Raw genomic sequence first — 14837 nt, 5'->3', positions numbered from 1 at the left:
CTGGGGATAGACAGGGCTACTGAGAGCATGGCAGAGCCGTGACTTTAGGTCAAAGATGCAGAGAGCCCATAGTGATCTTGATACTGCAGGGAGGGATCTGGGAGAGTAACTACCCCTATATCACCCTCCTCCTTCCCTCTGTTCTCCTAGTGGGGCTCCTCATGGATTGAGCATGAACAGAATCCAGAGAGCAAGGGACCCTGGTGATGCCATCCCAGGGAAGAGGAGGCAGAGAGGGATAGAGAGACAGTCTAGAAGGTCCAGTGGAAGACACCTGATGTGTCCCTTAAGTTTACCTGGCATTTAGAGTTTACAAAAAAGTTCCAGACATAGTCCTCACAACAACCCTGTGAGGTAGGTAGGGCAATGATTATAATCCTATTTCACAGATGAGCACACTGAGGTTCAGAGAGGCAAAATAACTTGCCCAAGGTCATAGGATTCATCTTGAGATGTTAAGTTCAGGGACCATCTCTGAGAGGGTCCTTGTGGGAAGAAATGATTCTTCTGGCCATTCAGCTGCTGAAGAAAGCTCCTCAATCCAGAGTCTTGGGAATCCAGAATCTTGGGGAGCATTGGGAGTGCAGACCAGGTAACCCTGGGCTTCAGAAGACATCTGTACGGAGTGGGAGAGGCTGTTCCATGTCACTGATGAGGAGATTGGGCTCTTGGGACAGCACAGAGGGATTGCGTACCATTGAGGTCCCCACACTGCCCACAGTGACCTCCCTTTCCTCCTGCCGAAGGTGCCGGAGAATCTCCTGTGACAGGGAGAAGTTGCTTCCCTCTGCGGGTTCTGGAACAGGGATGGAGAAGGTGTGGATGAAGACCTCATATGTTCTCATTTTAACATACCCTGAGGACTGCTGGGCAGATCCTCCAAACCTTCTTCTCCCGCACATCCCGGCACCCCCTCCCCTTCACTAGACTCTGGGGCTAGAGTTTCATGGAATTCTAGAGCTAGAAGTGGTTTTAGAGATAACAGAATTCCACCTTCCCGGTTTTCAAGATGATGCACAGAGAGGGGCAGGGACCTGTCAAAGTCACACAGTGATGCATTAGCAGAGCTGAGGCTGCAGCCCCGATGTCTTTGCTCCCGACCTGGGGCTCTTTTGCTTCTTCTGGCATCCCTAGATGAAGTGAGGCGCCCCTAGAACCCATCTCTTTACACTCCACCCAGGACAAATAGCTGAACACCTCAGAAAGCAGTTGAGTGCCCTAGGTGGAGAGGTAGGACCTCTCCCAGGGAGGAAGAATGCAGGGCTTGAATGCCTTGACCACTTGGGAAGGCCCAGGACCTGGTGCTGTCGTATCTATTTCTAACCCCTCAGGACACCTGACTCTTCCTGCCCTATAGCCTGTCAACCCCTCACCCTGGTAGACAATGAGGCGGCAGTTGTTCTGACACTCAGGGGTGTCTGCCAGGATGTCTTCAAGTATTCGGCAGAAGAGTTTGGCCTGCTCAAGCCGATCCTCCCGGCTAAAGCCAGCTCGGCCATCCTGTGACATGGCAAAAAGGGTCTGCAAGGGGGTGGCGTACTCCAGAACACAGATGCCTGCCTGGAGGAGGTGAGAGGAATACAAGACTCAACCAGGGCCCAGGCAGACAGACTCTGGACCCTAGTGCCACTACTGGGGCCCCCCTCCCTCAGCCTGTAGAGATGGAGCACTGGGAGGAGGTTCCTGATAGGATCTATGCTGTCTGGTGGTCTTTGCTCCTAAAATCAGGATCAGGACTTTGCTAAATTTTTCCTTCACAGATCCTCCCCCTCAGACCCCAGGGCAAGGCCCATCAAGTCACCTGCTGTCAACTGCTCCAGCTGGAAATGAATTTGGGAGCTGGGCCCTGGGGTTCAACCTGTTCTTGGTTTCCCTCAATCTATGTGAAATCTTTCAGACATTCTCAGAACCTCATCTAGGACAGCTTTATGGTCAAGTGCATGGTATACTCAGGTTGAAATCATCCACTGTCTTGCTGGCTCTCTGAGTCTCAGTTTCCTTATCTGTAAAGTAGGGGTCATAACCATCCTTACCTCACAAGGTGGCAGTGAGGGTTAAATGAGGCGGTCACATGAATAGCATCTGGTATGCAGTAAGTGCTAAATAAGGGTTACTTATCATTGTCATCATTCAGAGCTGAATCTTGGCACCAACTGGAGAAATTGAGGCTCAGAGAAAGGCAGTGAATTTTTATCAGTGCTTGGCCAGCGGTCAGAATTCTGGTGCTCTGGGCCTGACTCCTCTTTAGCAGCACCCACCTCACTGCACACTCACCTGTTGCCCGTTTTCCAGAAGCGCATAGACGCTGTTGGTGTAAACCCGGCCCTTGGTGCCAGCACGGTCAGCACTTTGCTGGGGCAGCTCATACAGGAAGCGAATGTTGGGGTCAGCCACACTCATGTCATCAGGCACTCCACAGTCCAGTGGGAAAAGGATGTGCAGCCGATGGCTCCCTGTGCCCCGTAGTATGTTGTTGTGCAGCTGATTGCAAGTGAGTACCCGGGCCGGGAGCCCTGGGGTGGAAAGGCCCGAGAGGTCATTCCTACTAACCCTGTCTGCCACCTGACCCGGGATAGAGACCAGGTCATTGGTCCCCTCAATGTGCGGGTTCAAGAGAACGAAGGGTCCAGTCCACTTGCATTGTGCAGGAACCAGGAGGGGCGGAGCATTCAGGAACCCTTTCCTTCTCTCCCTCCACCCCCACCACCTCTCTCTCGCCTCACTTGTCCTTTGTCCAGATTTCTGGGCCTGCCCCACTCCTTCCCACCACAGCTTTTAGGGCTTTGAGAGGCAGGAAGAGCCCTGGGAGGTTACATTGCCAGCATTTCCAGCTGCACAGAGTCTGGCCCTATCTCCAGACGTGTTTCCTAGCAGAAGCCCTGGTGACAAGGGCAGATAGCAGTGAGATACGGGAGAACCATGGTCTGGGCCAGCAAGTCAGAAGAAATAAGACCTGACACATGGGCTCACAGTGGAGAGGTCAAGCGTCCAGGCTCTGGACAGACCTGGGTTCAAATCCTGTCTCCTCCTCTCACTAAGCCATGTGACTTTGGAGAAGTCTCTTCACCTCGCAGAACCACAATTTTCTTATCTCTAAAACAGGAATGTTGCAGGCGCCTGGGTGGCTCAGTCGGTTAAGTGTCCGACTTCGGCTCAGGTCATGATCTCACAGTTTGTGGGTTTGAGCCCCATATCAGGCTCTATGCTGACAGCTCGGAGCCTGGAGCCTGCTTCGGATTCTGTGTCTCCCTCTCTCTCTGCTCCTCCCCTGATCTCACTCTGTCACTGTGTCTCTCAAAAATAAATAAACATTAAAAAAATAAGATAAAATAAAACAGGGATGTTGGTTATTCGTTGCCCACAGGGTATGAATTAAAAGGCAAAATGTACATGAAGGACACAAAGCATGCAGTAAATATTCACTGGAAGAATTCATGGTTAATGAGGGAGAAGTCACTTTTCCCATGGTTAACAAGGGAGAAGGAGTATGGCTCTAAGTGCCATACTCCTTCCTGTAAATCAGACATAATAACATCCTTCATACCTACAGAATTGCTCTGGGAATCAAATGATTTGTTAGGAATAAAAAGTCTTTGAAAAATACAGCAAGTTCTACAAACACAAGAGGTTTTATGTCTAATTGTATGTCTTAGAGACCTAGAGAGAGGGGCATAGAGAATGACTCACCTGGCAGGATCAGCCGCAGGTACCCAATGTAATATGACCATGCCAGCCCATGGGCCACGTTGAAATTCTTTTTTTCACAGACTGCAGAGACCTCAGCTGGGGCTAGGCCCTAGACAGCAGTACAGGGCAAGGAGGCCTCCATGAAGGGTAACTGGAGCCCTCCTCCTCAAGAAGATTTCCCAATCTGCTGTCAACTTACTTCCTTCTCTGCCATTGCCGGACCCACTGTTGCAGACATTATAGGCTCTACTCTAAGGACCAACCTCTAAACTAATCCCACTCCCAGTGCTGAGGTCAGAGTAAGTCATACTAGCTGCAGCCTCCATTCGGCTACACCCTCCACCTCTCTCTGGGTCTTACCTGGAGGTCCAGGAGGATGTTCAATGCCTGTGAGAGGCCCAGGAGGGCAAGCATCCAAGTGAAGGGCAGGTCTGTGCTGGGGAGGGTGCTGTAGAAATAACAGGACAGCAGCAGCAGGGCCCCACTGCGAACGGGGCTGCCCAGGCAAGCCTTCATAGCTCTCCAGTAGCTGCCCTGGTACCTGCAGGTGACAGTCAAGCCCCAGGCTCCAGCCCAGCTCAGCCAGAGAGATTCAAGGAGGGGCAGGGTCGGGGGTCAAGGGAGTGAGACACATTGGGTGCCCAGTCACCATGGGTAATAGAGTCACCTGGAGTGGAGGTGACACAGCTCCTCAGTCAGATGGCAGACCCCCGTGAACAGCAGTCCCAGCTGCAGGGAGGCCAGGTGGAGCACCAGCCATCGGAGAGTATGGTCCGGGGACTCCCCCAGCCTCCAAAGGGCTGCCAGGCAGACTGCCAACAGGACCAAAGCCGCCTTCTGGGCCCTCATGCCCCTGGGCCTCGGGATGGATGGGTGCAGGCTAGTGCGGGGCATCTGTGGGCACCAAGAAACCCACTGTTGTTACCCTCTCACTCCCCTACCACTTTGGGATAGCTTCCTTTCTCCCTGGTGCCCAGCCAGAGCCAGAGGCTGCTCTTTGAGAAGCCTCTAGGACAGGCCGGACATACAGCATCCCAGAGCTCCAGTCTAGGAGAGACTTATTGAAAACGGAGCAGGGAGACAAGTGCATGTGCCCCCCCGCCCCCAGCAACACACACACCATACCCAACCCTGTGACACGACAGGAGTAGTGAAGAAAGAAAGCAGCAACCGTCCCAGACCCAGACCTGAAAGTGTCCTGTGAGGTGCCACCCACCTAGAGACTGTTGGGGACCTGGACTTCCCTCTTTCCAAAATCCACCCCAGGGGAGACTTTAGTCAGCAAAGGTGACACCGCAGTTCAAGGGGTGCAGGCAGGGCAGCCAGAAGACTTCCACCCAGCTCTGGCTCTCGGGGGCCTCAGCCTCAGAGCCCTTGCTCCACTGTTCCTGATCCTACCTACCTTCTACCTCCGAAACCCCGGGCTGTTTCTGGAAGATGACAGGGAAAGAAAGCCTGGTGAAATGGCTCCCAGCGATAAAGGCCAGCCTTTCTGGGTACAGCCTGAAAACGAAACATTAAAAACCAATCATAACTTTTTCCACAGCGCTCCAGCCCTGGCGTCTTGCCAGACCACAGCTTAGGGGAGGAGGGTATTTCCGGCTCCCCAGGGAAGGAGGAAGGGCCCCAATAAGCCATGCCCCAGTCTTGACATGGGGAGGCAAGCTTGCAAAGGCCCTTGTTCCATTGCCCTTTGCTACCCCCGAACCGAAGGTGTGCACAAACCCGTTACAGTCCCCCGTGGCCACAACCCTGACCACCTCGAGCCCTCATGATCAAACACCCTCTACCAACACCCAGGCAGGACTCCATGCGACCAGACTGACACTCCCAGACACACTACACCATGCTGCCCTGCCTGATTATTTTTATTCTGATTTCCAGATGCAGATCCTCTTTTTCTGAAGACTGTGATATCAGGAAGGAGGTGGGGAGAATGAACAGTTATTTCCCGTAATGACAGCCTTTCTAGTAAAGGGCTTTATGGCAGCAGAAAGCCCACAGGGGAGTGGAGTTTTGGCTCTCCACAGGAAGCAGCCACGCCTATGACTTCTCAGAGAGAACCCTGCAGTTCCAGCCAAAAAAGCAGTCAAGTGGAATCTCATCGACATCATCATCATCATCATAAGGTATTCACCATGCACCAGATATTATGCTAAGTGTTACATATATTATTTACTTAATCCACTGAGCAACCCTGTCAGGTAGGTATAATACTATTCCCCATTTTGCAGACGGGTAATCTGAGGCTCAGTGTGGTGAATTGCTTGCTCTGTGCCTTGATTTCATGAGAAGGGATAGAAGATTGACCAGGACCAAGTTTCATGCTTAAGATTTCCCCTGGGGTGGAGAGGGAGTGTCTCAGGGCTGCTCTCTCGCAAACTGATAAGCTGATTTGATTTGAGGATGGCGCAGACCTCAGGAGTGGGATTGGGGGGCACCCACAGAGGGGCAGCAGTGTATTCCTGCCCAGGTCAGAGAGTCTGCGCCTGGACCCTTCCCCACATCGCAACCGGAAACAAGATGACACCCCACATTCATACATGACACTGGCCTCCCAGGAACAAGGAGGTTTCCTAAAAATTCTTGTTTGTGAAAATCACTTCCTACAAATGGAGGAATTCCTTAAACCTTCTCTTCCCTGTAAGTGGCTCACAAAGGGGCCCCGTGAGGTGAGCAAGGACTCAGCTGCTTCAAAACCAGAGAAAATGAAGGGTGCCCAGAAGAAGGCCTGAGCAGAGCCCTCCCAGAGCACAGCTTCACACCTGTCCCAAGAGTCAGCTGTGCCCAGCAACCTGTTCCCCCAGGCTGCCCAAGACCCACCCCTCCCAGGGGTCACCCGCCGCCAGCTCTGCGCCTCCACACCGGTCATCGCTTCCCCCGCACCTGTTCTTCATCCCACCCCTTCTGCTGGAGGAAGTTCCTCCATTTGATAGGCCAGGTTGGCACTATGCATCATAAGCCTTAAAAAACACGTGTGATTGTGGACGTAGCAATCCACTTCCAGGAACCCTTTGTCAAGGAATAATCAGACAAGTGCACAAAAATGCCCATTTTTTTCATATGTTCATAGCAGTGTTGTTTACATGGAGAAAAACTGAAAGTTATCTAAATGCCCAACAGTTGAGGACTTGTTAACTAAATTGTGATTCACCTTACAGTAGAAGGTTGGGCAGCCTCTAAAAATGATGTAATTTTGTATTTATTGACCCTGAAACAGGCTTATTATATATTTCTTACTGGAAAAAAGCAGCATACAGGACAGTTAATCGCATTTTAAGAAACTTACTTTGCATGACAAAAGGTGTGGAAGCACATAGTTCAAAATGCTAACAATGATTACTCTATACAGTAGGAATGTAGGTGATTTTTAGTGTATTTTTCCCTGTTTGCTCATTATGTTTACTTGGGTTTCTTTTCCCAATGTGGAACATGTATTGGTTGTTTCCTGCTTCGAGTATGCTTTAAAAGGAAAAAAATCCCAGCATTGCCTCAGGGCCTATGGGATAGGATTGCTGGAGAATATGTCAGGCCCGGTCCTGTTGTTGTGACATGCACAGCAGGGCAAGGCAGTGGGTCTTATGCAACTGCACCAGCGATTAACTACAGCTGCAGAGGGGGAGGGTGGGCTTCTGTTCTTTTTCTGAAGGGAACCTGGAATACCCAAATCTAGACTTCCAGGAAGAAATGCCATTTCAGCTGAGCTTGGAAGGAGCAAGGGAAGAGTGGTGGAGAGGAGTGCCGGTGAAAAGCATTCTGATAGAGCAGCTGGTGCGAAAGCCCTGGGGTGGGCAAGACTTTGGTCCATGGAAGAACAGAGAGATGGCTGGTGTAGCTGGAGCACGAGATCATGTTGGGGTTCTGAATTAGTTTCCTAGGGCTACTGTATCGAAGCACTATAAATGTGGTGGCTTAGAACAACAACAAAAGTTTTTTAAATTTTATTTATTTATTTTTTTATTTATTGAGAGAGAGAAAGAGAGGGTCTGAGCAGGGGAGGGACAGAGAGAGAGAGAGGGAGAGAGAGAATCCTAAGCAGGCTTTACACTGTCAGCACAGAGCCCGATGCAGGGCTCCATCACCCAAACCGTGAGATCTTGAACTGAGCTGAAATCAAGAGTTGGATGTTTAGTCAGCTGAGCCACCCAGGCACCCCCAAAAAACAGAAATTTGTTAAACAGAAATTTATTCACAGTTCTAGAAGCTGGAAGTGTGCAATGGCAGGGCCATGCTTCCTCTGAAGTCTCTAGATAAGGATCTTTTCTTGCCTCTGCCCCCTTCTGGTGCCCCACCCACCCACCTGCCGTCCGGGCATTCCTCGGTTTGCAGCTGCAACCGTTCAGTCTCTGCCTCTGTCACAGGGTGTTCTTCACCCGTGTGCCTCTGTCTTCACCTTGCATCTCCTCTTATAAGGACACCAGTCCTGTTGGATGGGGCCCACCCTGATGACTTCATTCTAACTTGATTACATCTGCAAGGACACTATCTTCCAGGTACTGGGAGGTTAAGACTTCAACATATCTTTTTGGAGGACACAATTCAACCCATAACAGGGTCAGTGGTGTAAGAAGGGGATGGGAGAATGGGTCTGTGACCGGGGCCTCGGGGCCTATGGCGTGTCACAACAGCTGTATGCATGGGATCTTCCTCACCACTTCCTCTGTTCTGACAGAGACCTCGAAGCTCTTCTGGGCTGACCATCTGGCATCCAAGGCGGAAGCCAAGGGTCAAAGCAGGGAAGTTAGGCCCAAGTTGCTGGCTGCCTGGCTCACAGTTTGCTGCCCTCAGGCCAGTGTTTCAGAGCATAGCATTCTGCTCCACAGTCGCCCTTCTCTTAGGGCCTCCTCCTCACTTCCTGGTAGTTGCTGCTTCCCTCCAGACACTCCACAAGTGCTTGTCTGGGCCGGCACTATGTGTTTCTATTTCTAGCCCCGTTACAGTTCCCATGGACCTTGTCATCAGTGTTCCCGGGAGAGAAATAAACCCCTAAACACTCATTCAGGGGACCCTGAGCCTGGGACAGAGTGTGAGTGGGATTGGAAGGCCTCTGGCTTCTGAGGTTGCCCACACAATCCCTTTCATGTGGAAAGGTCCCGGAATCCTGCTAGGATAAGGACGACATGGGGTCATATGGTAACTCTATGTTTAACTTTTTAAGAACCAGCAGACGAGTTTCCAAAGCGGCTGGGCTATTTTGCATTCCCACCAGCAATGCATGAGGGTTCTAATTTCTCTACATTCTAGCCTATACTTGTTTCTTATCTATCTTTTTGATTATAGCCATCCTAGTAGGTGTGAAGTAGTATCTCGTTATGGTTTTGATTTACATTTCCCTGATGGCTAATGATGTTGAGCATCCTTTTATGTGTTTATTGCCATCGTATATCTTTTGCAAAAAATGTCTATTCATATCCTTTGCCCATTTTCAAAATTAGGTTGTTGGTCTTTTTATTATAATAATAATGTATTATTGTAATTATCATAAGAGTTATATATATATTCTAGATGCAAGTCCCTTTTCAGATATGTGCTTTGCAGAAATTTTCCCCTATTCTATGGGTTGTCTTTTCACTTTCTTTGCGGTGTCCTTATATCACAAAGTTATTAACTTTGATGAAATCTAAATATCTATCTTTTCTTTTGTCACTTGTCCCTTTGGTACTATATCTAAGAAGCCATTGCCTCATCAAGGTCACCAAGGTTCAAACTTATGAGCACCTGGGTAGCTCAGTTGGCTAAGCATATGGCTTCAGCTCAGGTCATGATCTCATGGTTTGTGAGTTCAAGCCCTGATTTGGGCTGTCAGCACAGAGCCCACTTTGGATCCTCTGTTCCCTTCTCTCTCTGCCCCTTGCCCTGCCTCTCTTTCTCTCTCTGTCAAAAATAAATAAACATTAAGAAAAAATTTTTAAAAACAACAACAAAGATTCGAACCTATGTTTCCTTCTAAGAATTTAATAGTTTTGGCTCTTACATTTAGGTCTTTGGTCCATTTTGAATTTTTTGGATGTGGTTTGAGTGAGGGGGTCACAGTCATTCTTTTGCATGTAGATATCCAGTTGTCCCAGCACCATCTGTTGATAAGACTATCTTTCTCCATTGAATTGTTTTGGCACCACTGGCAAAAATCAATCGACCAGGAATGTGAGATTTTTTTTGTGAATTCTCAGTTCTTTTCCATCGATCTGGAAGGTCTATCCTTATGCCAGTTCATACCATCGTGATTACTATAGCTTTGTAGTAAGTTTTGAAATCAGGAAGTATGAATCCTCCAACTTTGATCTTCTTTTTCAAGGTTATTTTGGCTATTCTGGGACCCATAAGTTTCCATACGAATTTTAGGATCACCTTGTCAACTTCTGCAAGGATGCCAGCTGAAATTTTGACAAGGATTGCACTGAATCTATAGGTCAATTTGAGGAGTATTACCATCTCTTTTTTTTTTCTTAATGTTTGTGTTTATTTATTTAGAGAGACAGCATGCAGTGTTGGAGTAGGGGCAGAGAGAGAGGGGGAGAGAGAATCCCAAGCAGGCTCCAGACTGTCAGCGCAGAGTCTGATGCAGACCTCAGTCTCTGAACCATGAGATCAGGACTTGAGCCGAAATCAAGCATTGAAAACTTAACCAGCTGGGCCCCCCAGGCACCCCTCTATTCTGCTTTTTCACTAAGGAACATATCATAGGCATATTTGTGGGTCAATAAAAATAAAGTCACATCATAATTTTTGGTGTGTGCCCAGTATTCTTTAGTATAGAATCATGAATCATGATTGAAGCAGCCACTTGTTATTGGGCCCTTAGATTCTTTAAAATTTTTCTCTAAGAAACTTTGCAATGAACATAATGAGGTGCATCTTTGTGTGCTTTCTTTTCTGATTATTAGGAGCGATTCTCAGAAGTGGGATTGAGGGGTCAAAGATTATGTGTATTTTTCGAGCTTCTGATGGACAGTACCAAAAGGCTCACTACATGTAAGCTGTTTGCTTTAGAAGCAAAATAGAGAAAAATGAGCAAATAGGTAGCAACCCAAACTTTCAACACCACGGGATCAGTTAAAATAACAGTGGTACATGCATAGAGCGGCAGGGTAAGCAGCTGCAACAAATAATGTACATTTGCTGACACTGAGGGACACTTAGAGGATACTTTGAAGTCACAGAAATGGTTACAAATAGTTCATATTAAGTAAACTCTGGTGCCTCCACTCAATAAATACTCTATGGCTCTTTAAAAATTGAAGCAGCTCCCTGAGGGGCTCAGTCTGTTAAGCATCTGACTTCAGCTCAGGTCATGATCCCACAGTTTGTGTGTGAGTTTGAGCCCCGCGTCGGGCTCTGTGCTGACAGCTCGCAGCCTGGAGCCTGCTTCGGATTCTGTATCTCCCTCTCTGCACCTCCCCAGCTCTCTCTCTCTCTCTCTCTTTCTCTCTCAAAAATAAAGAAACACTAAAAAAAAAAAAAATTGAGGCCTCTCCTTATGAACTGATATGGAAATATCTGAGAGATTATAGTGAGGTGAAAGAGCACACTGCAGAACAGTGAATGTGGAAACAACACGGTAGCTGTGCATATACATTTGTAAGAAGATGGTGAAGGTAGTAAACTTCAAGGAGGGCCACTGAGTGGGCACAAGTGAAAGAGGGAGACTCACTTGCAGCTGCATATCATTATGTGCTTTTGTACCTTTTAAATTTTATATTGTGTGCATTATTACCTATTCAGACATTAAATAAAATAGCAGTAAACCACAATATTTGTATTATGATCCCATTTTTATTTTTTAAAGTAGATATGGATATTTGCATGAGAAAAACTCTGGTTGTAAATACAACATAATGTTCATAATGGTTACTTTGGAAGGAGATTTGGGGTACCTGGAGGTTTGAAGAGATATCCACAAATCTTTGATATTCCTCCCTTCAAAAGGTGGAGACTAATCCCCTCCCAAGCATGGGACTAACTAGACCATAAGTCAATGTGGCTTCTTCTTTATTCTCTTTCTTGGATCACTTGTTCTGGGGACAGTCAGCCACCATGTCATAAGATACTCACGCAGCTATGGAGACGTCTGAGTTGTGAGCTTCAAGGCCTCCTACCAACAACCAGCAACATCTTGTCAGGCGCACAAATAGGCAACCTTGTCAGTGAAACCCCCAGCCCTGGTCAAGCCTTTAGATCATGGCAGCTCTGGCTGATATCCTGATTGCAATCTCATGAGAAATCCTGAGCCAGAACCACCCAATTAATCCACTCACTCCAAAATTCCTGAATCTGAGAAACTGTGAGATAATCAGTGTTTGTTGTTTGAAGCTACTAAGTTTGGAGGTAATTTGTTACACAACAATAAATACAATAATACAAGGTAATTTTCGATTTTCATTTTGTTTATTGTATTTAGAAATGTTGACTGAAATGAACACATATTGTTTGAGTAATCAAAACTGAGAAAGAAATGAGCCAGAGAACAATGGAAAAACAGCTAAGAAAGAAAGAAAGAAAAAAAGAAAAAGAAAGGGAGAAAGAGAAAGAAGAAAGAAAGAAAAAAGAAAGAAAGGAAGGAAGGAAGGAAGGAAGAAAAACAGCTCAGTCTGAAGTTCATTAACTCAGCTGCATGATCCTTACATGGGCACACTCTGGCCTTCTAGCAGTTTGAGTGAAGCATCCTAAGGGCTTTAAAGGACCTCAGGTGCACTTCGACTTGCCATCAAAATGCTGCTGCCTCCCTGGCCTGTGTTCATGGGAATGTAGTATCTGCATCAAGGAAGGTGACCTTGTGGATCTCCCAGACCCCACATCAGATCAGAGCTGGGCATTAGACACCGGTTTCTAGAAGCTGTTGAAGGGCTGGAAGTTGTCTCATCCTTCTTTTGGGGGGCCCTTGTCTCCTAGCACCTTCCTCAGTTGTGCACTCCAACAAGACTGGGCCTTGTCAGTGTCCCAGACACTCCATGCTCTCCCTCCCTGCCTAGATGTCTCTTCCTGTCCCCTGCGCTGTGCACCAAGCCTTCCCCCTGACACTGCATGATGCTGCATTTCCCGGCAAGCAGACTAAGCTCAGGACATGAGCAAAACCCTCCCAATTGTTTCCCCCGAATTTTCTTTAAAACTTTGACATCTGAACAGCCTTGAAGCTGTTCTCCTTTGCCTGACCACAGAGAGATCTCCCCAGGAAGACTTCCCAGACCCCATGCCAGGTGAGGACCTTGCCTTCTGCTCTGTGTCAGTCCAGATCTTTCCTATTTGGCCTTGTGCATGTTTTATTGTTACTGCTGGTTCGGTTGCTGGTTTCTTGTACAGTCTGTAAGCCTTGGAGGGCAGCATCAACCTTGCTTATTCTCTGCTGTGGCCCCAAGGCCTGACGTAAGGTAAATGCTCTGCATGCAGTCATGAATGATGAACAAACAAATGAACTCAGGACACCTGAGCAATCTCTTCAACTGTCTGAAGGGCTGTAGAAGACAGAAAAGCCTTCCTCTTTGTAACCACAGAAGGCAGAACTAGGACAAATCCAAGTGAGTATCAAATTTTGGTTCTTTTTTTATTTTTTTTAACATTTGTTCAGTTTTGAGAGACAGAGAGAGACAGAGCATGAGTGGGGGAGGGGCAGAGGAGAGAGGGAGACACAGAATCTGAAGCAGGCTCCAGGTTCTGAGCTGTCAGCACAGAGCCCAACGCAGGGCTTGAACTCACGAACTGCGAGATCATGACCTGAACTGAAGTCAGCCGCTTAACCGACTGAGCCACCCAGGTGCCCCTAATTTTGGTTCCAAATCAGGAGGAATCTTCTAATAATATAGGCTGCCTAGGAGGTGGTGAGCTGTGATCACCAAAAGGGTTTATAAGAAGCCTGGTGGGCTCTCTGTGAGGGATAGGCTACAGAGAGAATACTGGACAGAATGTGTGAGTTCCTACGATCCCAGACAAGCTGGGCTATTGAGGAAGTCATGAGGGTGTCTTTTGGTGGGGAAGGGGCAAGGAGGTAAATTTGTTTTTTCCACTCGAAGAACTTGCTTGTGATGGAGACTGAGTACAGCTGGTCTGGTTCACCCATCCACATTTTCTCATCTCAACCCGTCTTTTCTCAGACCCATGAAAGGCTGTGTGGCTGGCACTGGTGACACCTGGTGGCCATTTGGACTAGGAGAGAGGCAGTCCTACCACCTACATGTCCATCTGGTTCATGGCTATATCTCAGGGTCTTCTACAATGCTTGGTACAGACAAGACCCTCACGTTTGAGGAATGAATGAATGAATGAATGAATGAATGAATGAATATAGATGGTAAAGAGGAGGAAGAGATTGCCTGTATGGGTCTGGAGACCTAACCAGGAGGACCACCCAAAACAGCAGAAATCTGGACAATTGATCCACTCAGAGATACACAGACAGAAAGGCCTTTGCTCTATCTCCTTCCTCCCTCCTCTGTGCCTGTCCTGTGTCCTGGGGGCACATGTGAAGTGGGGGAAAAGGCTATTTGGGAGAAAAGGCTAAAAGACTAAAGTTAACCCAAAGCTGCTCCTGCATCTGAGCTTAATTTTGCTCTAGAGCTATGAATAGAGACCTCTGGGCTGGGTTAGACGTGCCTGAGTCAGGCTCCTTTCAGAGAGAGGACATTGAGGCCCAGAGAGGGCAGGAACCAGCCTGAGGCCCTGCAACTGGACTATAGCAGGGCCAGGACCCCCAGCTTCAGTTCCTTAGGTCAAATCATGGCATTTGACCACCTAAGATAGAAACAGAGAAGAAAGGAACAGTTGGTGTGGAGCCTAGAGGAACAAGTACAAGTTCCTTAGCCTGGCAAGCAGGGCTTATCTGCCGTTGCTGACTCTCACACGCGCCTCCCCTTCCAAGGGAGGATCTCTGCCACCACTGTCCCCCCCCAAACCAGAGTGTATCCCCTTCTGACTCATTCAGAGCCCTCCTCTCAACTGCTCTGCTTTATACCCATCCCTTCAACTGTATGGATGGGCTTAACCTCCCTGAGCCTCAGTTTCCTAATCTGCAAAGGGATTGTTTAAGGTGTGAGAGACACTGCATGTCAAATGTTTGGCATGTGGTAAGCATTCCATAAGAATCATAGCTGCTATTACCGTTGCCGTTGTAATTAAGAACCAATTCCAGTCCTTCCCACAACCCCCAACTAGATGGAGAC

At 48.1% G+C, this 14837-nt stretch overlaps 1 protein-coding gene across 2 annotated transcripts; it reads right to left on the bottom strand.

Moving 5' to 3' along the window:
- Positions 1-483: 483 nt before the first annotated feature.
- Positions 484-5679, bottom strand: STING1 (stimulator of interferon response cGAMP interactor 1). Of its 2 annotated transcripts, none has more exons than XM_060637841.2 (7): positions 5482-5679; positions 5090-5190; positions 4048-4228; positions 3688-3796; positions 2275-2513; positions 1374-1560; positions 484-796 (listed from the first exon to the last, which is right to left on the bottom strand). In XM_060637841.2, exons 1-7 carry the CDS (start codon positions 5497-5499, stop codon positions 606-608), a joined length of 1026 nt encoding a protein of 341 aa, XP_060493824.1. In that variant the 5' UTR covers positions 5500-5679; the 3' UTR covers positions 484-605. The 2 variants fall into 2 exon arrangements, with proteins under 2 accessions (XP_060493824.1, XP_060493823.1); XM_060637840.2 differs by lacking the exon at positions 5482-5679 and adding an exon at positions 4355-4581 and having other exon boundaries at positions 5090-5203.
- Positions 5680-14837: the final 9158 nt, after the last annotated feature.

This window comes from Panthera onca, chromosome A1, assembly GCF_046562875.1.
Source record: "Panthera onca isolate mPanOnc1 chromosome A1, mPanOnc1 haplotype 2, whole genome shotgun sequence".
Taxonomy (NCBI): Eukaryota; Metazoa; Chordata; class Mammalia; order Carnivora; family Felidae; genus Panthera; species Panthera onca.
Note: the sequence above shows the minus strand (reverse complement) of the source record. Positions and strands in the feature narration are given on the sequence as shown.

Coding starts and splice junctions, on each gene's coding strand:
- STING1 (XM_060637840.2), bottom strand. CDS start 4,581: ATGCCCCGCACTAGCCTGCACCCATCCATCCCGAGGCCCAGGGGCATG. Junction 3,797..4,047: donor ACATCCTCCTGGACCTCCAG/GTAAGACCCAGA, acceptor ACTGCTGTCTAG/GGCCTAGCCCCAGCTGAGGT. Junction 2,514..3,687: donor CCTGCGGCTGATCCTGCCAG/GTGAGTCATTCT, acceptor TTTCCACCCCAG/GGCTCCCGGCCCGGGTACTC.